Raw genomic sequence first — 27397 nt, 5'->3', positions numbered from 1 at the left:
GATATGTCGATGAGTTATATTGTTATATCTCCAAGCTATTCTGGACCTCCTTAAATAATCCTCTCATAACATTCAACCTTTGATCTGATTGTGATTCTTTTGGCAAGTTATGTTTAGTAAAGAATTTGATTTATCCTTTTACAGCTTTCTGCTTTGCAGTTCTTTTTAATGGTATGGCTTTAAGAAATCTGGTGGAGACATCTATAATCATTAGTAGATATTAATTTCCATTTCTTATTTTAGGAAATCACCCTGTACAACCTATTAAAACTCTTGTGAAAGGTCCTTCATAAGATGGAACATGGATTAAAGGTGTCAGTTTATTGCAGCTTGTAGTTTCCCTGTTACTTGACATGCGTGACATGTTTGACAAAACATAACTACATGGGTGGCACAGTGGTTAGCACTGCTGCTTCACAGTGTCAGGGACCCATGTTCAGTTCCCGCCTTGGGTGATGTCCGTGTGGAGTTTGCATGTTCTCCCCGTGTCTGCCAGGTCTCCCCGGTTTCCTCCGGGTGCTCTGGTTTCCTCCCACACTTCAAAGATGTGCAGGTCAGGTTGATTAGCCATGGTAAATTGACCCTAGTATCGGGGGATTAGCAGGGTAGAGGTATAGGTTACGGGAATAGGGCCTTGATGGGATTGTGGTTGGAACAGACACGATGGGCCAAATAGCCTCCTTCTGCACTGTAGGATTCTATGATTCTACACCCCCCCCCCCAATTAAGCCTTGCCCCCTTGGCACTGCCCCATGCCCAATGGGCATTGCCAAAATGCCCACTGGACATTGGACTTCAGTCCTTGGGCAGTGCCGGGGGCCCAGGCTGGGCACCGCTAAGGCAGCAACACCCAGGGGACACCCTCCCTTCACGGTGCTTGACCCTCTGGGGGGGCCTCGATTGCTTCCCTTCACTCCCGTGTGGTCGTGCCGCTGGCTCTCTGCAAGTGGGGAGCTATAGTAAACCCCACTGGAGCGAACAACTCCAGTTGGGGAATGGGGGGAAAGGCTAGTGGGACCAGGGATTTCAGTGTCTTGCCCACAAATAGGATTTAAATTATATTAAAATTACCTGCAGCACATATTAGGCAGCCCCACGCTGATTACCGGCACCACAGATCCAGCGCTGGAAGACGTGCTGAGGCCCGGATACCCAGCAAGAATCGCGCAAATTAGTCGCTGCTAGAATCTCCCGGCCCACTGCGCTAAGAATGCAGTGCAGCGGAATGGGAGCATCACCCCCAGTGACAGCTAATTGTATCTCATTGCCCTTATTCTGTGTTCAAGACTTCTGTTTCACTTCATTTGCCTGTGATCTCGTTACCCGTGAGGAAACATTCTAGAATGTTCAGATTGCAATTCTTCAGCAGCTTGCCCTTCTACAAGTTGTTGATCTATCACAGGCATTACTATCAGCTGTATCATTACCAACAATAAATTGAACCCCTGCAATAGGCAATGTTTCTCTGACTCCTATAACGCACCTTTCCTGTCTTTAAACTGCTCCTCAAATTTACTTTCCCCAGGAATAGCACTGACTAGAATTTCTTCCTTCAAGATCCCCCCGGACAGGAAAAATCTCCATCCATAATATTAGTGATTGACTTGCTCTCTCTTAAGGTGTTTATATCGTCACCCAGTCCATCCTATAAGTATGGAAAGACTTTTCTTTCACACACAAAATCTTTAAACACATCAGTTACCTGCAGTTCACTCTGCCCTCGAACAAGCTGTGCACAATTGTTCACGCCTTCATCCAGTCCAATTGTTTATTCCATTCTGTGGGTAACTCCTACTGATTTTTCTTGTTCCACAGTCTCTAACTTAATATTTACTTTCTTATGTTTTACAGCTCCAATTGTTTGCCTACCAATCCTTAGCACATTGACTTTATATGGCCCAGCTTATTAAAATGAAAGCATCTAACCTTCCTCATATCCCTTGTGCCCTCAGCACTTTTTTTATTCTGAGGTGAAATCTCTTTGGAACCTTCAACTATTCCTTCTCTTACCCAACTTCCCTTTCTCTTACCTTCCCATTTCTGATCCCTTTCACATCAAAAAAAGTCTGAAAATGGCTTTGACCTATGAACTAACTAATAGTCATCAGCAAGCTCCACAGCATACCTGGCAGTTGTAACTCTTTGTTCCTCCACACAAGTAGCTATCAATGAAGGAAATGAATCTTTGAATTTTTCCAAAAGAATTACTTCTCTAAGTCTTTCAGTGGTTCTTCTATCTTTAATGCTCTTATCCACTTATCACAGTTACTCTGTTTAACCCTTTTGAATTCAATACAAGTCTGTTCAGACTGTTTTTTTCAAAACTTCTGTCTACAAGATTCTGATACTAACTCATAAGCACTTAATCTTGCTTTCTTCACTGTATCATACTCTTCAGACAACGCTGCATACACTTTTCTATCCCTACCTACTAATTTACTCTGTCAACGCAACATCTATATCCCTTTCATTTGTTTAACTATTCTTCCAAATGAATTGAAAAATGCCTCCATGTCCTTTTCATCAAATTTTGCAAGTGCCTGTACAAATCTAAATCTCTTGCCACTACGTTCTTGCTGAGAAATGAGTCCTGCGTCACTTTCCTCTACTGCCTTTCTTTTAACTGTCAGCATTTTAAGCTGAAATTCTCCGATTCTATCCTTATCTCTTCCCTTGTCAACTTTTCCATTTCCAATTCCATTTCATGTTTTCTTTTTCTCTCCTTTGCCTCCAATTCAAGTATTTTCATTTTCATTTCTCTATTTCTAATTGCTTTATTTCCAATTGAATTTTTGCCAAATCAATTGCTTGCCTTTTGAGACCTTGGTCTCTTGAGTATCCCTTACAATTTTAAATGCTTGGCTGTAATATCAGTTATATCAGCCATCCTAATCCCTGCAGATAACCCTAATTGTAATATATCTGCCAATTCCCTCAATTTAGCTTTAGTTACACTTTTTAAATCCTCCAAGATTATACCCTTTACTCCCAAATAAGGCTTGGAAATTGCCAGAACCATTGTGCAGTTACCAGAGTTTTAAAAAACACAATACCCCACTGATTCCATACTCTCCTCACTTGTGTTACTTTTAAAGTTATAAATTCCGATGCAGACAAGGAAGTATACTTTCAGTATTCTGCCAAAGAGCCCTCAATTTTTGTTACAAACCCATTGATGTTCAATACAAGGGCAGTCCAAATCCCAGAAGAAAGATTTGGAATATGGGTTCTTAATTACTTTTTTTATGATTTGAAAAAATGTGAGAAATGAAATGCAAGCCACTGAGGAAAAAGGTAAAATATTCAAATAACAAAATGTTTATTAAACTTTAAAGCACACAACAAGAAAGGCAACTGTAAAGAACAACATTTTCAGAGAATCCCTACCATGTAGGAGGCGGTGATATGACCCATCGAGTCTGCACCAACTCTCCAACAAAGCATCTTACTCAGGACCACGCCCTATTCCCGAAAGCCCACATATTAACTCCAATAATCCTGCTAAACTACACATCTTGAGACATAAAGGGGCAATTTAGCATGACCAATTCATCTGATCTGTGCATCTTTGGACTGTGAGAGGAAACCAGAACACCTGGAGGAAACCCACGCAGACACAGGGAGAATGTGCAATTTCCACACGTGCAGTCGCCCAAGATTGAAATCGAAACTGGGTCCCTGGTGCTTTGAAGTAGCAGTGCTAATCACTGTGCCACTGGGCCACTCCATTAATAGTTAATTTTCAAGTAAGTATAACAATGGTTAACTAGACAGTATATCCCACCCCACCCCACCCATCTAAATCTATTTAATTTCCTAAACTCCGAGAATGCACTTTTCCCAAAACAAGATCCCATAGATTTTAACACTATAAGCCAAACCTAGCAAATAATTACCACACAGGGTCTGTGGCTTTCTTTTGGAACCTTCCTTCTAGCTTCGGGTAGAATCAATGGGATCTGATATGGATTGACTTCTGCTGCTTTCTTTTCTGCTTGATTATTTTACAAGAGCTCTGCTTTGCAACTGGTCGTGGCTATAATCTGGGTTCCTAGGTTGTTAGTCTCCATTTAACAAAGTATCTCTTTCACCCTGTTACTAGGCTAATCTGCACCTCACATGTCCTCAGTACAGATAAATCCCTATCAGTTTTATCAAGCCAAGTTTTTATTGTACATTTCATTCCAACTCCCTAATGATAATGATTCATGATAATGATCTGTCTTGCAAAGATAGCTTGACTTTTATATTGACCACCATTATATGATATGATTCCATGGTACTTTCTCTAACGGAAAATGTCTTGTCATACATTATAGTGCATTTTCCGTTGGAGAAAGTACCATAGAATCCCTACAAGTCATTCAGCCCATCAAATCTGCACTGACAATAATCCCACCCAGGCCCCATCCCCATAACCCCACGTATTTACCTTGCTAATCCCCCAACACTAAAGGGCAATCTAGCATGGCCAATTTACCTAATTTGCACACCTTTGGAGTATGGGAGGAAGCCGGAGCAGATATGGGGAGAACGTGTGAACTCCACACAGACAGTCACTCGAGGCCAGAGCTGAGCCCGGGTGCCTGGTGCTATGAGGCAGTAGTGCTAACCACTGCCATTAACCATAATTCATCAAAAAGATTCAAAATAAGTCCTGTCAGCTTCTGCTGTCATATTTTGTGCTGTGATTTAAATCAACTGACAACTGTGGCTATTAAAACAAATTTGGCATTGAAAATTGAGAACAGGTCTCTGCACCTGCCCCCCCCCCCCTCTATTTATTGACATACACTCCAATTTGAAATGAAAATACATAGATCATTTTAGGCAATGGAGCTGGAAGCTTTTACTTTGCTAGCTGTAGCCACTTTGAATTCTTGGTTGGGTTTTTAAAAGTTAATACTGATTTCAACTCAGCAGGTGGCCTGTTGATCCAAAGCGTTTGGAACTTTTAGGAGGCTATAATAACAGAATATGCCTTTGATGTAGTTTCTTATTTGTTTACAAACCTAATTGGCACTAAACGGATTATAATTTCCTTTCCACTGGGTTTTTTTTTCAGTATCAATGTTACTGTGTTGGCGTGCAGGGTTTAATGGATTGTTAGAGACGTTATAGTAATCCCAAAAGCTTTCGGAAACGGTGTTCTTTCGTCAGGTGTGTGGAAGGTTCTGATCAAAGGGCATATAAAGTCTCACACAGTTTATAGAATACAGAATAGTATAATTAATGTTGGGAGCTGGGCTGCTGTGTTGGAGACACAAGGCTGGACTTCTAACTGACCTGCCCATGCACCAACATTTCTCTTCAACTCCATCACAGTTCACAAAATGCACTGTGAATCTGCCTGCTGTGAGAAAAGACAAACATCCCAGACAATGTCACACGAGTTGGTTCCGTGTTTCAGGAGGTGTGAAAGTGGATTTTCCTGAGCCCACAGGAAGATCCTGACTTTGATTTCCGTTTACTATAAGCCAATAGATCTACAAGTAGGTTTAAATCTTTTCCTTCTTGATCAATGAATACTTTTTAGAATGCACTACTCCTCTATTAATCTCTTCTACGTTAGTTGCTTTTAAAATTGTCTTTTGAAAGATCATTTTCAAAAGAAATACAGCTACTTTAACCCATGTATTGGATTACTGGAGATATAAACATCACGGACAAGCTAAATTTCCAATGTCACATTTCTACAGAGGTCTGAAAATTATCACAAGTATAACGCAACCTGATGAAAGGAAGCCTCAGAGAAAAAAACTTCAATCTCAAGGCTTTGAAAAAGCCTTTGGTATAAACAGGGGTGCATTTCAACTCCTTATTTCATCCCTATTCCCACTCCAGGCTACAGTCTCCCAGCAACAGGCTCCAGATTGCTTCTATAAATGTGATGAGATGTCACCTCAGTCATCTACATCCCAAGGTAGAAACTAGATTAGAAAAAGATAATGTCTATTGTATGCCTGTCTGTTAATTCCTATAACAGCAGTTAACAATGCTCTTTAAACCTATAATGGAAAGGGGCTAGTTATATATTACTTAAAACACTATAAATTGTATGAAGATTGACTTTAAGCCTACAGATGTTACATCTAAAGTGGGGCAACTGAAATAATTTGACATTAATAGCTCTGAAGTAAGCAAATGTAGTAATGAGCTTTAACAGCTTTAAAGGAATAATTATTAGAGCCCTTTCTCAGCATGTTAGTGTGGGAAAATAACAAGCATACACTTAATGACCTGCAAAGAATGGGTAAGCAGAAGTGTGACAAGAAGCACAGACTTCACTTTTCAGTTTGTTAAATTACAGCTGCAGCCAGTATACTCCTGCTTACGAGATTTATAGTGTAAGGATGATAACCAAAAGATATGAATATGTGAGCCTTGGTACCAGACAGACATTTTTTACGAACAGGGCTATGTCCATCAAAAGTATATCTGAATAATGTTTCAATTACTGCAATTTACAGACATGAGTCATTTAAATCTTTGACCATAACACATCAGAACAAAAGCTGATCTCCTTTGGTGATACTATGAATTAGTCAATAGTTTTCAGCATGGTTGTGACATTTAGCTACTCAATTCGCACTGCGTTCATCCAGCCTATCCCTTTAAGACCACTGTTCATGTTCTTGACGTGTGAATATGATTAATCCTCAGGTCAATGAAAGGGCAATTGTAAAGGGAGGTTTCTGTAGCACTACAGTACCCACCACTTAAAACATCCACTTGTAAAACAATCTGTTGTTTGTATTGGGTGAAAAGCAACAAGCATTATCCATTTGTGTTAAGATTGATTTCAAGATCGCTGCTTATAACATCTCAAAACCGTCACTTATTTCAGACAGAAACGGTTTTGGTTCACTCATTCCTTTGCAGCTCATTAAAGTGCACTGAAAGTAATAAGAGTCCCAGCGAGGCAGACTTCATTTTAATGCTTAATTATGAAAATTCTTTACGCAAAACCGGCATGGTTGTGCAGATTTCTCCCCAGTAAGGACCAAAAGAGAAAAGAAAGAACTCTAACGTTCGAGTTAATTTATGCTTAAAGTCCATCAGCTGCAAAAATAAGTCCAGATCTGAAATCTACCCAATAAATTTCTAGAGGCTGCAATGTGAATTTTCACTGTGCTTTCTCACACAGCCTTTTAAATTGTAATTGATGTGTGTTTTAATTTTACTAATGTTATACTTTCTCCTTCATTAAATGCATCATCATCCTGCTTTGAAGTGTTGCACAAGTTGCTGGTTTTACATTCCTGGTCATTGATACTGGAAAGACCACTGCATTTTTTTTGCAAGAACCTTTCCAACTTTTGTCCCTCCCCATTCTTCATTAGCCTTGTTTCACAAGTTTCTTGCTTTCCACATCTGTTATTCTTGCACAGTTGATTTGCCCACACGTTTTTAACAGGACATATTCAGCCACCAGATGCCAAAAAGATTGGTGCTGACATATTTTTTGTTTTCACAAACTGGATCTATCCAAAGGCAGGAATTTTACCATCCTACCCGCTACAGGAATCAGAGCGGGCGAGGGATGGACCATGGGGTTGACCTGAAGTGGGATTTTACGGTTTCAGGATAAGCAAGGCCGTAAAATCCAACCCAGAGTCTTGCCTAATTTTTATGTTATGAACTTCCCTCAGAACACTTGTTGATTCCTTCCTTAAGGAATATAAGATGTTTCCACCCCCCTTCTAAAAGAAACTGAAGTCATGCTGCCAATATTTCTGTAGATTTTTTACAAATATTTATCCGGCTCCCTTTTAAAAGGTGTTAGTTGACCTCACATGAACTACTTCCTCTAACAGACTGTTCACACGTTCATTATCCTGAGTTGACTGAGGATGGTGGTGGTAGTGTCAATGATAGTTATCCATACATGATTCCAAGTCAATTACTTTTTAACTAACAGTGAGGAGAAGAAACCATTTCTATTGCAATTGGAATAATCCTATGTACTGAAGCCCGCATTTAATTTGTAGACCATTTCAGAAGAATTGATGTGCTTGACTGAAATGGGATTAAGAAACACTTTATACAAGCACCACAAACTGGATTTATCCTTATTTTACTGATTACTCATTGCTCCCTCAGAATCTTTGCGAAGAAATAATTGTCCGTTGGGAAATGCCACTGAAACACCATCCTGGATATGGGAATTCCAGAACAAACACAAGTAACCACCGAGTATTTCAAGAGCAGTCTGTTGGAAATTTCTGAGAATAGTTACCTCAGGCAATAACTCAAGCAATTCTTATTGTTGCCTGCAGACTGGCTCAGCAAGGATGTGGTGACGTGCTGGAAATGTGTCTGTAATTGAGTTTTGTTTGGATTCATCAGTGATCGATAACAATAACACTTGTTACAACATTATTCTTAAAACTTACTTCTATCTAGCTCGCGCACAATAACTCCTCCCACATCATTAATTAGCTTCTTTCATCTTATGATAATAATAGAACACTCAGACTACGGCAAACAATTTTCTTGAAAGAGCTGAAGAACCGGGAAGTTGAAATAAGTCAAATTCACAGCACAAAATTTACAATCATAGAATGGTTACAGCACAGAATGAGACCACTCAGCCCATGCTTTCTGTGCAGGCTTTCTCAACTAAGCAACTCAACTAACCCAGCCCTGTCCTTCCCTTTCCCCATGGTCCTGACAATGCATTCTCTTCAGGTACTTAGACAATTCTGTTTTGAAAGTCCTGCTTGCACCTGCCTCCATTATATCATAGAATCTTTAGACTGCAGAAGATGGCTATTTGGCCTATCGAGTCTGCACTGACTCTCCAAAAGGGCATCTTACCTAGACCCAGGCCCACAGCCCCACCCTATCCCTGTATCTCCAAGCATTTACAATGGCTGAGCCACCTAACCTACATATCTTCGAGCATTAAGGGACAATTTAGCGTGGCCAATCCACCTAATCTGCACATTTTTGGATTGTGGGAGGAAACCCACACAGATACAGGGAGAACGTGCAAACTCCACACTGTCACCCAAGGCTGGAATCGACTTCGGATCCTTGGTGCTGTGAGGCTGCAGTGCTAACCACCGTGTCACCATGCCTGGGTCCTACATTCCAGATTCTAATTACTTGCTGCATAAAACAAGGTTTTCTTTATAATGCCATTGGTTCTTTTGTTGATTTTGATTAATGAACTTATTTCATAAATGGGAATTACTAGGTGAAAAGTGTTCCACAGAGTTATGTATCAGGAGCATTGTTATTTAGAATTAAGCAAAAGCGACCTGAATTTCTAAATTAAGAAAAGAACATCTGCTGATGATACCATAATCTATGGGAGGACAGACAGTTCACAGCAGAGGCAGAAAGGCAAAAGATGCAGCTCAGTATAGAACAATGTCAAGTGATATATTTTTGAACTTTTACATATTTGGATCTTGGCTTGGGCATTCTTCAGAGTACAACAGTGATTGCCATTCACATAAGCAGTCCAAGCATTTCACATCAAGTTATGTGTCCCCTTATCACTGTATGTCTAATTATTTAATGGTGTAGCCCACAGTGTAACAAAGGTATCTTATGTCTGGAAGAGGCTATTCATGACTTTTGCATTTTAGCTCCATATAGGCCTTTCCATTCTTTCTAAAGGCGAGTTGAGAAAACATTTAGAAATTCAGCGAGGATACACATCATTATGCTAATTTAGTTCACAGCAAATGTACAGGTTGAGTTGCTTCACAACCGTTACACAACTCATTCAACCAGCATAACATTCTGTAATGTTAAAAAGCTCCCAATGCATTCCATTTGTAACATGCCGGTAATGGCAGGCTGGAAATTGTACGCAGTGCCTCAATTAACTCCTAAAAAGGGTCCTGTACAAATCCAACCCTGCTTTAATATTCTGTAGCTCAAGATACAAAGCCAAGGGTTTTTAACATATTCTGAGCATGAACCACAAAGCTAAAGTTTTAAGTGTGATTTCTGACCTGTACTCGAGAGAGAAATGAGTCAGCTCTGTATTGTTGTACAACCATTTGAATTCCAAAGGCCAGCTCCCTTCTGCCATACATGTCAGGACCAGGCGATTTCCCTCCAAGTGGATCTGCGAGCGAATGGGCTCGGTTTTGAAATAAGGTGGCACGTCATCTGAAATAAACATGAAAAATGTTTCAGAATAATGCATCTGGCATACTGATTTTAACTACAAAAATAAGTACAATCATACTTGCCATATCCAGTATTCTAATAAGCCTCAAAAGCAATGGACCTGATCTGATAATAGCCTCTGGCATACCTAAGTTGTGAAGCTTATCTTGAGTTCTTCTGTAATTTTCTTCTGCAGCAAATACCACAAAGAGAATTGTTGAGCTCAATGCTAAATTATAAAATTAAGGCTCTCAGACTCATGTTTACTTTTCACTTTATAGTGAATCTATTCAACAGACTTGTTTTTAATTATTTAATACCAATTCCCTTCAATATGTTGCATGGATAACATGTTCAGAGAAGTGGTCACACCGCAGCTTAAGGGTCTGGAGCAGAGAGAGAGAATGGGTGACCACTAAACAGTCCAACATAATTAGGCAAATGGTGCAGGAATCTCCTGGGATCCTGCTCAGAAATCAATTTTGCATTTTGGAAATTGGTAAGGGCTCTGGTTTCTCAAGAGGAGATGCCGGAATCCACATCATGATTACCATTGATTCTCAGAGGAGGGCAGAGAGAGCCTAGTTTGTGGCACTATAAGCAACTGTGCTATATAGGAGGGCAGGTGAATAGTAAAAGGGTGGTAAAAGCCGGGGAACTGAAGAAGGAATTCGCACATGAAGGCAAGGGGCATGTCTGAGGTACTAAATGAATCCTTAGAATCCACCTTTACCGTGAAGGTAGATGCTTCCCAGGACATTGTGACAGATGAGGAAACCCTGGCCCTTGAAGGGTTCAAAATTGATGAGGAGGAAGTGTTGAATTAGACAGTTGGTAATGAAAGCTGACAAGGCACTGGGACAAGATGAGATGCATTCAGGGATATTGAAGGAAGTCAGAATGGAAAATGCAGGGGTGCTGGCCATAATCTGTCAGTTTCCTCTAGACTCAAATGACAGAAGACTAGAGAATTATAATTGTATAGCTGTTACTCACAAAAAGCTTGCAAGGATAGCCCCAGCAATTACAGGCTTGTCAATTTAACATCAGCATTGCAAAAGCCTCAAGAAACAATTATTCAGAATAGAATTAGTAGCCACATAGAAAAATGTGGCTTGATTAGGATGGGCCAGCATGGATTTCTTAAGGGCAAATCATGCTTAACTAATTTGCTGGAGTTTTTTGTGGAAGTGACAGGAAGGAGTAATGGTATTGATGGACTTTCAGAAAATATTCAATACAATGCCACACAACAGACTTGTGAGAGAAGTTATGGCAATTTTGGATACAAAATTGCTGAATAATAGAAAACACAGAGTAATGGTCAATGGATATTTTTCGGGCTTGGAGAAAGGTTTGTATTGGTTTCCCCAGAGATCGGTACTGGACCCTTGCTTTTCCTGATACATATTAATGATCTAGATCTTGGTAAGTAGGACACAATTTTAAAGATTGTGGACGACACAAAACTTAGAAGTATCGTAAACTGTGAAGAGGACAATGTAGAACTTCAAAAGGAAATAGACAAGTTGGTGGAATGAGCAGATAGATGCCAGATGAAGTCTAATGTGGCGAAATGTGAGGTTTTGCATTTTGTAGGAAGAACATGGAGAGAGAATACAAAATAAGGGGTAAATTCTTAAAGAGTGCAGGAGCAGAGGGATTTGGATGTACAATTAAGGACCACACGTACCCCGGACATTCTCTCTTCTATCGTCTTCCGTCAGAAAAAAGATACAAAAGTCTGAGGTCAAGTACCAACCAACTCAAGAACAGCTGTCAGACTTTTGAATGGACTTATCTTGCATTACGTTGATCTTTCTCTGCACCCTAGCTATGTCTGTAACACTATATTCTGCACTCTCTCGTTTCCTTGTCTATGAACGGTATGCTCTATTTGTACAGTACGCAAGAAACACTTTTCACTGCATGTTAATACATGTGACAATAATAAATCAAATATGCTAGATAATTGAAGATGGCAGGACAGGTGGAGAAATAAGTTAATAAAGCATTTAGCATTCTGGGTTTTATTAATAGGGGCCTAGAGTACAAGAGCAAGGAGGTTATGCTGAACTTATACAAGACACTAGTTAGACCTCAAATGGAATATTATGTACAGTTCTGGACTCCACACCATCATAGGATGTGAACACATTGAAAAGAGTGCAGAAGAGTTTTACAGGAATGGTTCCATGCATAAGAACCTTCAGTTATGAGGATAGACTGGACAGATTGAGACTGTTCTCCTTGAAGAGAAGAAAGCTAAGAAGAGGTTTGATAGCGATGTTCAAAATCATGAGGGGGCTTGACAAAGTAGATAGGGAGAAACTATTCTCACTTGTAAAAGGATCAAGAATGATAGGACAAAGATTTAAAGTGATTTGCAAAAGAAGCAAATGTGACATTCAAACAAGCGGTTTGGGTCTGGAATGCACTCCCTGGAAGCAGGTTCAACTGAGGCATTCAAGAGTGCATTAAATGATAACTTAAATAGAAACTACGTGCAGGGTTATGGGGAAAAGGCAAGGGGAAGGCACTAAGTTGTGATGCTCATTTGGAGAGCTCGTGGAGACACAATGGGCCAAATGACCTCCTTCTGTGTCATTATAATTGTAAGAGGCAACAATGGGAGTTTTATAATTGGCAATATAAATAAAATGCACGGCAAAAGTCTTGAAATTATCCAGAAGTGTACTGATTTAGGAATGCTATTTTAACAGAGGTATTAACCCATTTATTAATACATTCAGTAACTCTACCCCTCTAGCACCAGCCCACATTCAAAGGAAGCATTGATCTAGAGACTTGTGACTGCACTGTACAATGTTTTAATCTTATCTCTGATCGGTACTTCTCAATGAATATGGATTCCCTGTTGGGAATTTAGGATTGCTAAATTTACTTTTTGTTTTAGGGGGATTAATACCTCAACTAAAGGAGAAATTTCAACTCAGTATTTGAGCTATTTACCTTAGGATCCCACAGCACAAGTTCAAAGCCAGTGATTTTTACTCAGTGAACTAAGCTGATCAAACAGCCTACTCACATTTTCTGAAAAGACCTCTCAAGTAGGCAATTTCCTTGAGGCATCTCTCCTGCTTTTTGACTGAAATCATTCTCTCCAAAAGAGCTCTTCACAACTCAGAACATTTCCTTTATTTCCAGAAAAAATTTTTGGAGCCTAGGATTTTTCCTTAACTTTGACATTTCTTTATATTTCTAAATAAACTAAACAGTAAATTCAGAGAAAGAACAGTTAGAAAGAACAACACAAAAAAAACAATGAAATCTAGGAATAGCTGGAACTGTTTGGAAAATTGTTCCCATTACATATGCTGAACAGGAATAATCATTGTTACTTTGCCCTATTCTGGACTTCACTTGCCTTTCAGTGGTACCTGAAAGGGAAGAGATGAGGTTATCAGTCCCAATAATAGATGAGAATATAAAGGAGAGAACGTTTGAAGAACTAATTTCCAAACAAGTTATAATATGAAATCTGCCATTCCACGATCTGAGCAAGTAGAAATGGTCGACAGCTTCAAGTTTTTAGGTATGCAGATCACCAACAACTTGTCCATGCCTACACTATAGTTACAAAAGTCCACCAATGCCTCTACTTTCTCAAGAGACTAAGGAAATTTGGCAGAACCTCTGCTATAATTCTCACCAACTTCTACAGATGCCTCATAGAAAGCATTCTTTCTGATTGTATCATAGCTTGGTATGGCTCCTGCTCTGTCCAAGACCACAATAAACTATAAAGTGTCATGAATGAAGCCCAGTCCACCACTCAAGAAGCCTTCCATCCATTGACGCTATTTACATTTCCCGCTGTCTTGGAAAAGCAGATAGCATAATCATGGACCCTATGCACCTGGACATATTGTCTTCCACCTTCTTCCATCGGGAAAAAGATACAAAAGTCTGAGGTCACATACCAACTGACTCAAAATTGTCTTCTTCCCTGTTGCCATCAGACTTTTGAACAGACTTACTTCGAATTAAGTTGATCATTCCCTACATCCTAGCTATGACTCATTTCCTTCCCTATGCACGGTACGCTTTGTATAGTGCACAAGAAACAATACTTTCCACTGTATATTATGTGTGACAACAATAAATCAAATTAAATCAAATCCTTTTCCGCTACGAACCAGATGTTTTAAAATTGGTTATGGAATGAAAGATTGCCAAGTGTCACTTTATATCACAAATAACTTTACATGTGTCTTATCATCTTTTATATTTATAAAACAAACCACTAGCATTTTCTTAGCACCAATGATTCATTTTCCATAATTATTTGGATTTTGATTGTGAATGAGAGGTTATGATGGGAGATTCTTGATTTCTATAAGCTGAATAGGTCAAATGGTATTTCTGCTTTGTACTTTGAGTTTAAATTATCTTACCATTAAGCTTCCTCTGCTGCTACAAGATAGCAACATGAGTAGATGTATATTTAATCAGCAACACAGTGACACTGTAATTATGTAAGCTATTGTTGATGGGTTGAAGGCATGCAGTGTTCCTCAGTTACTTCCATTAACCTATTAATCTTCGCAAATTGTATTTTTCCTCATGGTTTCACCAAGTTTTTCTAGAGAGTATCCCAGGTTTTATTCCCTATGTTTGCGAAATTTGTTGAACCCAGCTAGGGCTTTTGTAGGAATGCTACACATCCCTTTAGCCTCTCTGAGCTAAAAGAGCGTTGGCTTCTGTTCCTAAACTGCCATTGAGTTGTCACATACTGGAAGCATACACATTATTTTACTTTGATATTTTCATTTACGGGATGCGGTAATTGCTTCAAGGTCAATATTTATTGCTGATCACTAATTGTCCTTGAGAAGATGGTGATGAGCTGCACCTTCTTCAACTTCTACAGTCCAAGTTAAGTGTGGAGTTCTAGGATTTTAACCCATCGATGATGATGGGATGGAAACACATTTCCAAGTTGCCATGTGACTTGGAAGAAGTCTTCCAGATGATGTTCCCACGCACCTGGTGCGGGAGGTAGAGGTCATAGTTTGAAAGGTGAAGTTGAAGAAGCCTCGACGATTTGCTGCAGTACTTCTTGTTGATGGTATAGACTGCAGCCATGTTATGTTGGACAGCAGTGAATTTTTGAGATGGTGGATGAGGTCATGATCTTTGGGTTGCTTTATCTTTAATATGTTGAGCTTCTTGAGCATTGTTGACCTTGCACTCATCCAGACAAGTGGAGAACATTCCATTGCACTTCTGGCTTGTGCCTTTCAGGAGACAATATTACCCGCTGGGCGATGGACAGGCAAAATCATGAGAGAGGTGAAAAATTAGGTTCGTGCCCAGTTTCCAGCCTCTCACAATATTACAGGTCCTGGATTGCCAGCGTGATCAGCTGATGTTAATACTGAAACTTCAACTTAAATATAAAAACAGGTTTTTCTGGCCTCACCAGCAGAGGTCCTCACTGGCACATGGTCCCCATCAGCAGGAACTTGATGTGGTACCCTTGTGATTATCCAGGGGTGGGGGTGCATCGGGGCAATATCCAGGGGAGGGACTGACAGATCTTTGTGTGTTCTATTGCACAAAACAGAGAAGTCTGCGCGTGCGCAATAGTGCCCTCTAATGAGAGCAATCGGCTTTCTGGCAAGAATAGACTCTGTCCACTCCTCCTATGGGCATAAATTGCGAGACCATTTCTAAAAGCTTGCTGAAAAAATTCTGTCCTATTTTCACATTTGTTCAGCACTTATAATTTTTTTCATGAGATTGCACACTGCCAACCCCACCCTGCCTTTGGTCTGCTCTTTCAGCCTTGGTAGTTATATATATCTGATTTAGTTAAGTTTCTGATTAATGGCAACCCACTGACCATCCTGGATGTTAATGGTGGGAGATTTGATGATAGTGGTGCTTTTGGCTACAAGGGAGGATATTTAATCTCTTTCTTGTTGGAGATGGTCATTGGCTGGCACTTGGGTGGCACAAATGTTATTTTCCACTTATTCGCCCAAGCTTCAATGTTATTCAAGTCTTGCTGCAGTCATGCATTGACTGCTTCATTATCTGAGGAGTTGTGACTGGGACTGAACACAATGCATTCACCAGTGCACATCTCCACTTCCCTCCTGAAGAAGTTCTGGGAAACCCTTGTGATAATGTCCTCAAGCTGAAGGAATTGGCCTCCTTTGTACTGGCCCTTCAAATGAAGAGTTTTCTCAGATATTCTGTCTTAGATTCTTATTGACCAGCTTTACAAGGGGTCCTTGATGCCACACTTGGTCAAAGGCTTCTATGATTCTAGGGAAATCATTCTCACCTCACCACTGGAATTCATTCCTTTTAATTATATTGGGACCAAAAGTGTAATGAAGTCTGCAGCCTCATGTTGGTTCTTTCACCACCTGCAGCAGGCCCAGTTTGGCAGCTATGTTCTTCAAAACTTGTCAACTCAGTCACCAGTGATGGCAATGAGCCAGTCTTGGTGATAAATACTGAAATCTCCCAACCACAGTGCGTTATGCCCTGCTACTCTCAGTCATCCATCTTTGGTGTCCAAGAAGTTGTCCTGATTCCTTAGCTGAGGGAGGGTGATAGCTGGTAATCAGTAAGCATTTTCCTTCCCTGTGTTTGACCTGATGACATGACAACTTGTGAGGTCCGGAGACAATGTCCCAGTGCTGCTTCCTCTTGACTGTATATCATTGTGTCTCCCTTTCTGATGGGACAGGACTTACCCAGGGATGGCGATGGATGCCTCTTGGATATTGGCTGTAAGAAATGACTCAGTGAACATGACTATAATTGGGTATTGCTCGACTTGTCCGGCAGCAGCTCTCCAATTTTGGCATGTCCTCAATGTTAGTGAGATGGACTTTTCAGGATTGGCTAGGTTGCATCTTGATCGCTGGGTGTTAAATAAAGACAGCACTGCACCCTGCAACTCTGCTCCAAACTAATATAGCCTGATGCCAATTACTGTGATAAACAATGACAACTAGGTGAGTGTGATTGATATCTGTGGAGTCACGAAATCCATGTACTAATACATGAGGGAAGCAGAGAAGGTTGGCAAGCAAAAACTGCTTTCATGCAAACTGGCGTTCAATATATCTAACAGAAGGTCAAAAAAACCTCAAATATTAAGTATATTTTTCTCGCTAAAGAAGCTACCTGAGTATTACAGCATTCTCAGGTTTTTTATTTCAGAGTTCCAGCATCTGCAGTACCTTCCTTTTGTTCAATATATCTAGCAACATGAGGACTTTTACTTGATACCGTTCAGATAAATATGCAATATCAGACCAGCCAATGTACATATATATCATATGTATATAAGGTATTCTAGCTTAAGATGTGTACGAATAGGATGTTTCAAGATTATCCATCAGAACATCATTCCCACTCTTAGATGTCAAAGAGTTTTTGATTCAATTTTCAGTTTTATCAGATACCCCATAAACTCTTTGGCATGAGGTAGCCAGGCAAAGAATGGAAAATACACAGAAATCAAAGCTGATAAAATCTGTTGAAAAATATTTACAGTTGAAATAATCAAAATGCGAGCAACATTCCCCTGGCACAATATGGAACCAATTAATATTTAACTTCTATCAAAATACAGATTTCAAGTTTTGAATGTAGTCATTCCATTAATTGGTTATTTCCCTTTTCCCCAGAAAGATTGCTTCGCTTTCATGAACACTTTGGCAATGTGACATCAAAATCAGAAGATTAATGTGAACAGATTGAATGAGATTTCAAACACGTGTAAAAATGTCACAGCACATACCAAATTCCGCTGCTCTTATTCTGAAATAAATCAGAGTTCATTTCAAAATGGATTTGGCAGGAATCAGTGAATGTATTGTACTACTGAAGGATACCATCAGCAAGTTCAAGTACAAGTGTCAATAGCATTTCAAGAGCTCATTAGGTAGCTGGTAAAGGTGAAGTGTTCCTGTAAGTGTCCTACATATTGTGCGTAAAAATAATTCATAAAAGTACCATTTATAGTTGCTCGCTGCTAGCAATACAAGAGAAGATAAAACAATGAATTGAAATAAAGCCTCAAGTTGATTGCTGTGTGGAGGTACGAATAAAATTAATATACTAATTAATTTTCATTAGCAGCAAAAATCAGATCAAAAATCCCTTACATGTCATTATTGCCAATGTGGTGATGCAACAATAGAAATTCCTCTAATATGAATAAAATGCTGGAAAAATTATGCTGGTTCTGGCAGCATCTGTGGAGTGAGAAGCTTAAATTTTCAGTCTGTTTGACTGTTCTTCAGAATTTCCTCATGTCCAATATGAACACATGGAAGTGTTTGGGAGATGTGGGGGAGATTTTCAACTGGTGGGAAGTTTGGAAAGAGCGGAGAATCCAATGGAGTTCCAAAATGCCTTTTATGTTAGCGGGACTACCCCCTGAGATTTTCCTTGCCCCTTCCCACCAATAATCTAATGAGGTTCCCACCATGTAAAGTTGGGATCACTACTGGTATACATTAGCATCTACTTAATGGACCTCCCCATGATATCATCCCCTCACATAGGAAAATTCGCCCCCTCCGCACCCTTCAGTATGACATCACATCAGTGGGGTTTACAACAGATCTTGCCAAATGGCAAACAGAATCTGTTGGTGACGCACAGGTAAGTACAGTCCCTGAAGGGAGGGGGGGTCACACCTGGGCAGTACAGGAGGGAGGCTTCTGTTGTTAGACTGTAATTGGTGACAACTTTGTATCAGATGTAATGTGACCGATGGTAACAAGTTTTAAGGGTCAGCTGACCCAATAAACCATGGAACCAATTACAGAATAATGTGATGTCAGCTGACCAGCTGACTCAGTATAAATAAGAACCTGTTGGGAATTTTGGGGAAGTTTGGAAAGGACCAGGGCAAGGCCCCAGGTTTGGAGTAATAAAGTTTCTTTATTAAACCCTTTATTTAATTTATAAGTTAGAACATAGAACATAGAACATTACAGCGCAGAACAGGCCCTTCGGCCCACGATGTTGCGCCGACCAGTTAAAAAAAAACAACAATGACCCACTAACCTAAACCAATCCCTTTTCGTCCATAAACCTGTCCACAGACCTCTTAAACGCCCCCAAACTAGGCGCATTTACAACTGCAGCAGGCAGGGCATTCCAATCCCTCACCACCCTCTGGGTAAAGAACCTACCCCTGACATCTGTCCTATAACTACCCCCCCTTAGTTTAAAGCCATGCCCCCTCGTGCTAGATTTTTCCATCAGAGGAAAAAGGCTATCACTATCCACCCTATCTAAACCTCTAATCATCTTATATGTTTCAATAAGATCCCCTCTTAGCCGCCTTCTTTGCAGTAAGTCTTGTAATATTTTTATTGTCTACATTTGAAGTGTTCCTTTTAGGGTTGGAGGTGGATTCTTTGAGGGTGGAGTTGTGTGTCCACCAGGGGGAGGGAGGATGTGTAGCATCAATGGGTTGCTTCTGCTTTTACTTTTTTTTTCCAGATCAAAGCATCCTTTAAAAAGGCACTCTGATTTGTCAGGAGTCAAACGGGCCCAATCAAGGCCCTCTGTATGTTTTATCTCCGTGCTTAAAAATATGACGGAAAACCTGGCGAGGCAGCTGACAGGCTGCCCTGCGCATTTCCTGCCCGAGATAACACGTGGAAAATAAAATCAAAAAATTCTGCCCAATAAAATTCACTCCGTTGTCAATGTCAATCTTTGACCGAGCTTTTCGGGGGCGGCAAGGTAGCAGAGTGGTTAGCACTGCTGTCTCACAACTCAAGGGACCTGTGTTCGATTCCCGGCTTGGGTCACTGTACGTGAGGAGCTTGCACATTCTCCCTGTGTCTGCGTGGGTTTCCTCTGAGTGCTCTAGTTTCCTCCCACAGCCCAAAGATGTGCGAGTTAGGTGCATTAGCCATGCTAAGTTGCCCCTTAGTGTCCTGGGATGTGTAGTTTACAGGGACTAGTGGGGTAAATAGATGGGATTATGGGGATAGCGTCCAGGTGGGGTTGTTGCCATTGCAGACTCAAAAGGGCGAATGGCCTCCTTCTGCACTGTAGGGATTCTATGTTTTGGTCCTCACCTCTCATTTCCCCTGTGAACATGACCTCCAGTTTCTCCAGCATCTGTGAAGCCCTTTGGATATTTTTTGCACAATGAAGATGCAAGCTAGTGTATTTAATCATCAGCAATGAGACTGGTTACATCCAAATCCTAACGCAATTCTCCCTGCTATTTTTCAAACACCGAAGATAGGTTTACAAAACTAAATGCTGCAACTTTCTTGAACTTCTTATCCCCGAGGCTTTGAGTTGTTCGGCGTTACCTGTCATTGCTTTCAAAAGATGAACAGCTGTGGGCACAAAACCATTTTACTACCCATTTGAGGGCCATTATTATATTCCAAAGCCACATGTAACACCATCTATGGCATCTGCAGAAAAAAAGACAGCAAAACTGTACGAGAAGGCCCTCCTGGAATGAAGTTATTATTGTAATTCGGATATAAAATGCAATATTGAAACATTTCCTGGAATCCCTTAGTTCCCTAGAGACAAATTTGGAAGATTTGTTCACAGTTACGGATTCATATTTTATCAATCTTAATGCCCTCTGGGGAAGCTTGCAGCCGAGTACCATCAAAGTTGTAAAATAAATACTTGAAGTGAATGAAAATACTCTTGGTCTACTTCTGCAATCTTCCTCTTCTGCAGTTTACAGGAATGAATTTTCTTATGACTTAAGGCCTTCGGAGTGCATGTTTTTCGACTTCAATCCTTCTGTAACTTAGGTAACCGTGTACCTATTACAGTTTCCAGCAAGCGATTTGTCAGGGTTGTAATAGTAATTGGCCTGGCAAAGTTAAAGGATCTGTAAATATCAACTGGAATTATCACGAATATTGTGATGCTATTACCAATGATTTTCAAAATGAAATTATTTTACAAAAGTAAAACAAAAATTAATTAAAAGATTTGGGAGGCTAACTTGAGTCCACGTCTGCCATCTGTGCAATTGGTGATGGGGGCTTAAGATCCAGAAGTTGTACTTCTCACCGGCGAGTTTGTGATTTCGGATCTACACCACCCCTTGCCAGTGACTTCATCAGGTTCATTCCCACAATGGGTGTGAACCTGCTTTACATGTATTTGAATAAATTTTAATATCATTAACCTACACCCTCATCAGATATTGCACCCCCCCCCCCCCCCACTGTATATTGATACCTCACCTACGTGATATTGTGTCTGTATGGTTTACAGCAGAGTTCACACAGATGTGAACTTGTCGTGGGGGTCTCCCTAGGGAGCACAAAGGTAAGTGTAGCCCCCGGGGAGAGGGACATGGCCAGATAGTTGTCTGGCATTCCCCCTTGGAACAGGTTGACACTAGCAGGTTGGCACAATGTGCCAAGGAGTGTGTCCCAGTGGGAGTTTCATTGGAGGGGGATTTCATTTACAATTGAGAAGTGGTGCCGACTGGGAATGGGCAAGTAACTAATAGTAGGGGATACCAGTGATGGCGTTATGGGGGGTGGGGGGGGTTGGCGTTGGCTTATATTGGGGGGTGCACGAAGGGGCAGATGATAGGGGAAAAGTGTAAGGAGCTGATGATCGGGGCGGGGTGGGGGGAGAGAATGATGATCTGGGGGTACAGGGGCTGATGGAGAGAATTGGGGAAAGGGGCCAGTATAGAGAACTGCCGATTCTGCTTGAGGATTGTGAGGGACCTCAGGGGTGGGCTGGTGGGATGGTTTACTCAGGTTATGATCGGTGTGGCCTTTAAAGACGGTGCCCTGATTTCTGTGCAAGCAGGGCTTTGCCTGCATATTGAAGGCCTGCCCCCCTGTATGATGCTGTCAAACATGCCCCCTTTGATTTTTTTTATGGCAGTGTGTCATTAGATCTCAGTCATTAGTTATTCCACCCCTTTTCAATTCTTGCATTCCAGATCATATCCACCTGTTGTACGAGGACATTTCTCCTCACTTCTCCTTCAGTTCTTTTCCTGTTTGATATGAAATCTGATCCACTTACCAGAGGAAATAATTTCTTCCCTCTTGCTGGTTTCTCTCCAGGAAAAAAAACACGCTGGTTTTCGCGCCAGAAACAGCACTGTCATTGTTTGCTAAGCTTTAGCCCGATGTTACACAGTTGCTTGTTGCTTTATGCTGCTGACTGTCAGTAAACAGAGTAGGCGGCCATTTTGGATTCAAAAGCCAAGAGAAATTTCAGCCTATTTCTATTGTGGTGTATATAAAATTATTGTCAGGATCGTCACTGTATCTGACCTAGTATCAGAGTGCAGTTTGGGAGTGTGAGGAATGGAACTTACTGGGGTAGGATAGATATTATAATATATTTTTGAAGTGTTTTCTGGAGTCATAAAACACCAAAACCATATTAAAAATACCGGTTTGCATTGTTTGTATACATTTCTTTTTCTACAACTAATCCTTGACTCACTCTGAGTGCAGAGTGATAAAGCATTTAAAAAATCCAATCTAAAGAAGTGTCAATATAAAAAAGATTAAATATGGGCCTCTGGAATAGGCCCTGGATGAATAGAGAGGTGGGTTACCAGGTGATAGTAGAGATGAAGGAGTTCAGTTGCAGAGACTGGTGAAGCTGAGATCTATTTTCTTGGAGCAGAGAAAGTTAAGGTGACACCTGCATGCGTTTTGATACAGCAAGAGGGAAGAAAGTATTTCCTGTGGCAAGTGGATCAGATTCAAAATCAACTGGCAAAAGAACTGAGAGAGAAATGAGGAGAAACATCTTCATACAGCAGGTTGATATGATCTGGAATGCATGAGTTGAAAAGGGGTGGAATAATATTCCATATGAGCTCTTAAGTCAACTGGACTTGCTCTTGAAGAGAACTAGTTTGATCATTTTTGGCACTAAACTGGGCAGCTCTGTCAACGAGTTGGTACAGACATGATGAGCGGATGGACTCTTTTCTGTGCTGTAAGATTGTACGAACCATTCTTCTTGGTAACCAATCCAGATATTGATCATGGGTCTGTGCAAAAAAGGTTTCTTTTCTTCCTGCTACCTGCCATATATTTGGCCTTTATAATTCTGAACCTGTGCCTTGTGCCACGCTTCCATGAAAATCTGAAACAATTGTTTTGGGTTTACTTTCTCAGTTGTGTTAAGTGTCTTATAGAGCCTATAACTGCGCAATATTTTGGCCTTGGAGGGAGTGCAGAGGAGGTTTACTAGGCTGATACCGGAGTTGAGGGGGTTGAGCTATGAGGAGAGGCTGAATAAACTGGGCTTGTACTCGTTAGAGTTTAGAAGAATGAGGGGAGATCTCATTGAGACGTATACGATGATGAATGGGATGGATAGGATAGAGGTGGAGAGACTCTTCCCGCTCAAAAAAGACAGTAGGACTAGGGGGCACAGCCTCAAGATAAAAGGGGGGCGGTTTAGAACGGAGTTGAGGAGGAACTTCTTCACTCAAAGGGTGGTGAATCTCTGGAATTCTCTGCCCGTTGAAGTGGTGGAGGCTGCCTCGCTAAATATTTTTAAGACGCGGGTTGATGGGTTTTTGATAAGAGAGGGGATTAAGGGTTATGGGGAGAAAGCGGGAAGGTGGAACTGAGCAGCGACGGATCAGCCATGATCTTATTGAATGGCGGGGCAGGCTCGAAGGGCTAGATGGCCTACTCCTGCTCCTATTTCTTACGTTCTTATGTTCTTATAACGTCCCTTTTGAGACATTTCTTTTTCATGTTGAAACAGAACTACTTTATCAAGTCATTACTTATAACTCTTCTTTCTTGTCAAGAGGGGCCTGGTATTTACATTGTATACCCCTTTCATATCAATAATCAGAATCAGAACTGTGTGCCACATATAACCTGACCAGGTCACAGAACAACTTCAGAAAAATCTCTGTGGATTTGAACTCAACAGATTGGCAAGATAACATTGAATCCCACTTGCTTCTTTTTTATCGACATTCTTTAGATATGATGGGCCAGAAGTAAAGCTCTTACTTTCTTCAGTTTCCTCTGACCCAATTCTATTCTGTTCACGGAGTACACATTTATCTATCATCTTTGCAACATATTCAGCTATTTGCATTGGTCAAAACTGAACCTACTTTGCCACAGATCAGCACAGATGAAAAACCTCCAAAATTCTTTTTTTCAGAATGTGGTTTCTAACTCCAAATCCCCTGGGCTAAAAATTCAATAGCCCTCGTAAAAAGGCATGGGATTGCAATGCATGGTTAACCTGCATCATTCAAAGTAAAGCACATCAACGCCAATAAACACCAGATCAAACAGCCTGTCAAGAAATTGTATGATATTGACATGGATAAAGTCTATACTCATATCAGGCCTGTGGATGAGAACAAAGCCCGTGTTTGTCTGGCCCCAGACAGTGATGCATAAGAAGACTGGCATCATCCAACTGGTTTCAAGAGGAGTTATAAATATTACTAGGTAAAGCAGGCAGCATGCAAGCTTCGTACCGATCACGGATTTAAATGAAAATATTGTGCAGCCATGTGCTAAACATGTTTTTAAGTGTCTGCATACCTCAGCAGGAGGCCCAGTTACTTGTGAGGCCAGCGTTTCTTAAAGCTAGCTACAAAGCCAGCCTGCAACACCCAAAGGTGAGGTGCATTCTGGCTCCAGCAAGTACAAGAATATTGCAGAAGAATGTGTGCCTCTCAGGAAGGATGGTGAGTCAACTTACTGAACCACTGCAGTCCATATGGTGTAGGTACACCCACAATCTGTCATGGAGAGGGAATTCCAGGGTTTTGACCCAGCGACGATGAAGGAACAGTGATATATTTCCAAGTCAGGATGGTGTGGAGGGGAACTTGTGGGTTTGAAAGGTGTTGTCAAAGGAGCCTTGATGAATTGCTGCAGTGCATCTTGTAAATGCTGTCACTAGGTTCGGGGGTGGAGGGGGTGAATGTTTAAGTTGCCAATCAAGCTAGTTGTTTTGCCCTGGATTGTGTTGAACTTCTTGAGTGTTGTTGGATCTTCACTCATCCAAACAAATGTTGAGTATTCCATTGCATTTCTGATTTGTGTCTGGAAGATGGTGTACATGCTTTGGTGTGTCAGGAAGTAGCCACACTATTTATGTGGCTAATCCAGTTCAATTTCTGATCAAGGTAATTCCCGGGATGTTAACAGTGTCGGATTCAGCAACAGTAATGCCTTTGAATGTCAAGGAGAGATGATTGCTTTCGCGCTTGTTGGAGATGGTCGTTGCCTGGGACTTCTGTGGCACAAATATCACTTATCTGTTATCAGCCCAAGCCTGTTGTCCAGGTTTGGATGTACATGGACATGGACTGCTTTGGTATCTGACGAATGGCAAATGTGAGATTATCAGCCAACATCCCACTTCTGACCTTCCAATGTAGGGGAAGATTATTGATGAAACAGTTTAAGATAGTTGGGCCTACGACAGTACCCTGAGGAACTCCTGCAATTATGTCCTGGGACTGAGGTGACTGACCTCCAACACCATAACCATCCTGACTGCTGGGTATGATTCCAACTTGACAAGAGTTTTCTCCGATTCTCATTACTCGGGCTCCGTGATGCCACTTTTGGTCAAATGCTGACTTGATGTCCAGGGTACTCACTTTCACCTCTTGAGTTCAGCTCTTTTGTCCATGTTTGGACTAAGGCTGTAATAAGGTCAGGGTTAGTGTGGCCGTGCCAGAACCCAAACTGAACATCAGTGAGCAGGTTATTGTTGAGCAAGTGTCGTTTGGTAGCACCATCACTGACCATTTCCATCACTTCACTGATGATCAAGAATAGACTGACAGGGTGGTATTTGGCCGAGCTGTCCTGATTTTTGTGGACGGGACATTCCTGGGAGATTTTCCACATTGCCAGATAGATGCAAATGTCGGAACTATAGCAACAGTTTGACTAAGGGCGCAGCTGGTTCTGGAGCACGTGTCTGCGGCACTATTGTTGGAATATTGTCATGGCCCATAGTCTTTGCAGTATCTGGTGTCTTTATCCATTTCATGATATCCCGTAGGGTGAATCGCTTTGGCTGAAAACTGGGGCCCTCCAGTGGAGGCCGAGATGAATCATCTATTAGGCACTCATGGTTGAAGATGGTTGCAAATGTTTCAGCCTTGTCTTTTGCACTCAAGTTCTGGGTTTCTCCTTCAACAAGGATGAGGATATTTGTGGAGTTGCCTCCTCCAGTTTGTTCTGTAGATATCCACCACCATTCATGAGGTATCAGGACTGCAGGGCTTATATCCGATCTGCTAATTGTGGGATTACTTGGCTGTTTATTGCATGCTGTGTTTGCTGTTTGGAACGCAAGTTGTCCTGTGTTGTAGCTTCACCAGGTTGACACCTCATATTTTGGTATGCCTGGTGCTAGTCCTGTCCTGGCATGTCGTCCTGAGCTTTTCATTAAACTGAGGTGCATCCCTGAGTTTGATGGTGAGTGGCTTAGAGGGTAAGTTCCAGGTAATGCTGTTCTCATGTGTTTGTTGCCTTGTTCTTCTCGATGTTAGCAACTGTGGGATTGGAAGATGCTGTCTTAGGAGCCTTGGTGAGTTATTGCAGTGCATCCTGTATATGGTACTCACTGTTTCTACTGTGCATTGGGGGTGAAAGGCTGGTATTGAGCTTCTTGAGTGTTGGAAGGAAGATCATTGATGAAGCAATTGAAGATAGTTGGACTTAGGACACTATTCCATGGAAGTCCTACAGTGATATCCTAGAACCAAAATGTTTGAACTCCGACAACCACAACAATCTTCCTTTGGGCCCGGTATGACTCCAACCAGTGGAGAATCCTTAACTCCTAAGATAGGGCTCTTTGATGGCAAATTAAGTCAATGTTGCCTTGATGTTGAGGGCAGTCAGCCTTGCTTCACTTCTGAAGTTCAGACTTTTTGCCCATGTTTGAACCAAGGCTGAATGTCAGGAGCTGAGTGGCTCTGGCAGAAGTGAGCAGGTTATTGGCTCTTTGTAGTACTGCTGATATCCCTTTCCATCACATGACAGACATGCACAAAAACTTTAACCTTAGGAATAATGCCATAAACTGGAAAACAGGCTACAATACCTGGCCTGATTATTTGATTCACTTAGAGAAAATGATGGAAAATGGAGAGAATTTTTTTTCATGAAGAAACAGTGTAATGAGGATGTCAGGAAGGAAACTGCAAACTGCTGAGCTCCCACTGCTAATATTAATTAATAAACTATTCAAAAGTGTAAACTTGGCATTG

At 41.1% G+C, this 27397-nt stretch overlaps 1 protein-coding gene across 3 annotated transcripts in view; it reads right to left on the bottom strand.

Annotated features, from left to right (window-relative positions):
• The window catches only part of sdk2b (sidekick cell adhesion molecule 2b), a 966819-nt gene that overhangs the window by 490650 nt on the left and 448772 nt on the right, over positions 1–27397 (bottom strand). For all 3 annotated transcript variants that reach the window (XM_080208817.1, XM_080208815.1, XM_080208816.1), the window contains exon 2: positions 9972–10131. In XM_080208817.1, the coding sequence (XP_080064943.1) occupies positions 9972–10131 (160 nt within the window). The remainder of the gene's footprint in view (positions 1–9971; positions 10132–27397) is intronic.

This window comes from Carcharhinus amblyrhynchos, chromosome 21, assembly GCF_965287045.1.
Source record: "Carcharhinus amblyrhynchos chromosome 21, sCarAmb.v2.hapA, whole genome shotgun sequence".
NCBI lineage: Eukaryota > Metazoa > Chordata > Chondrichthyes > Carcharhiniformes > Carcharhinidae > Carcharhinus > Carcharhinus amblyrhynchos.
Note: the sequence above shows the minus strand (reverse complement) of the source record. Positions and strands in the feature narration are given on the sequence as shown.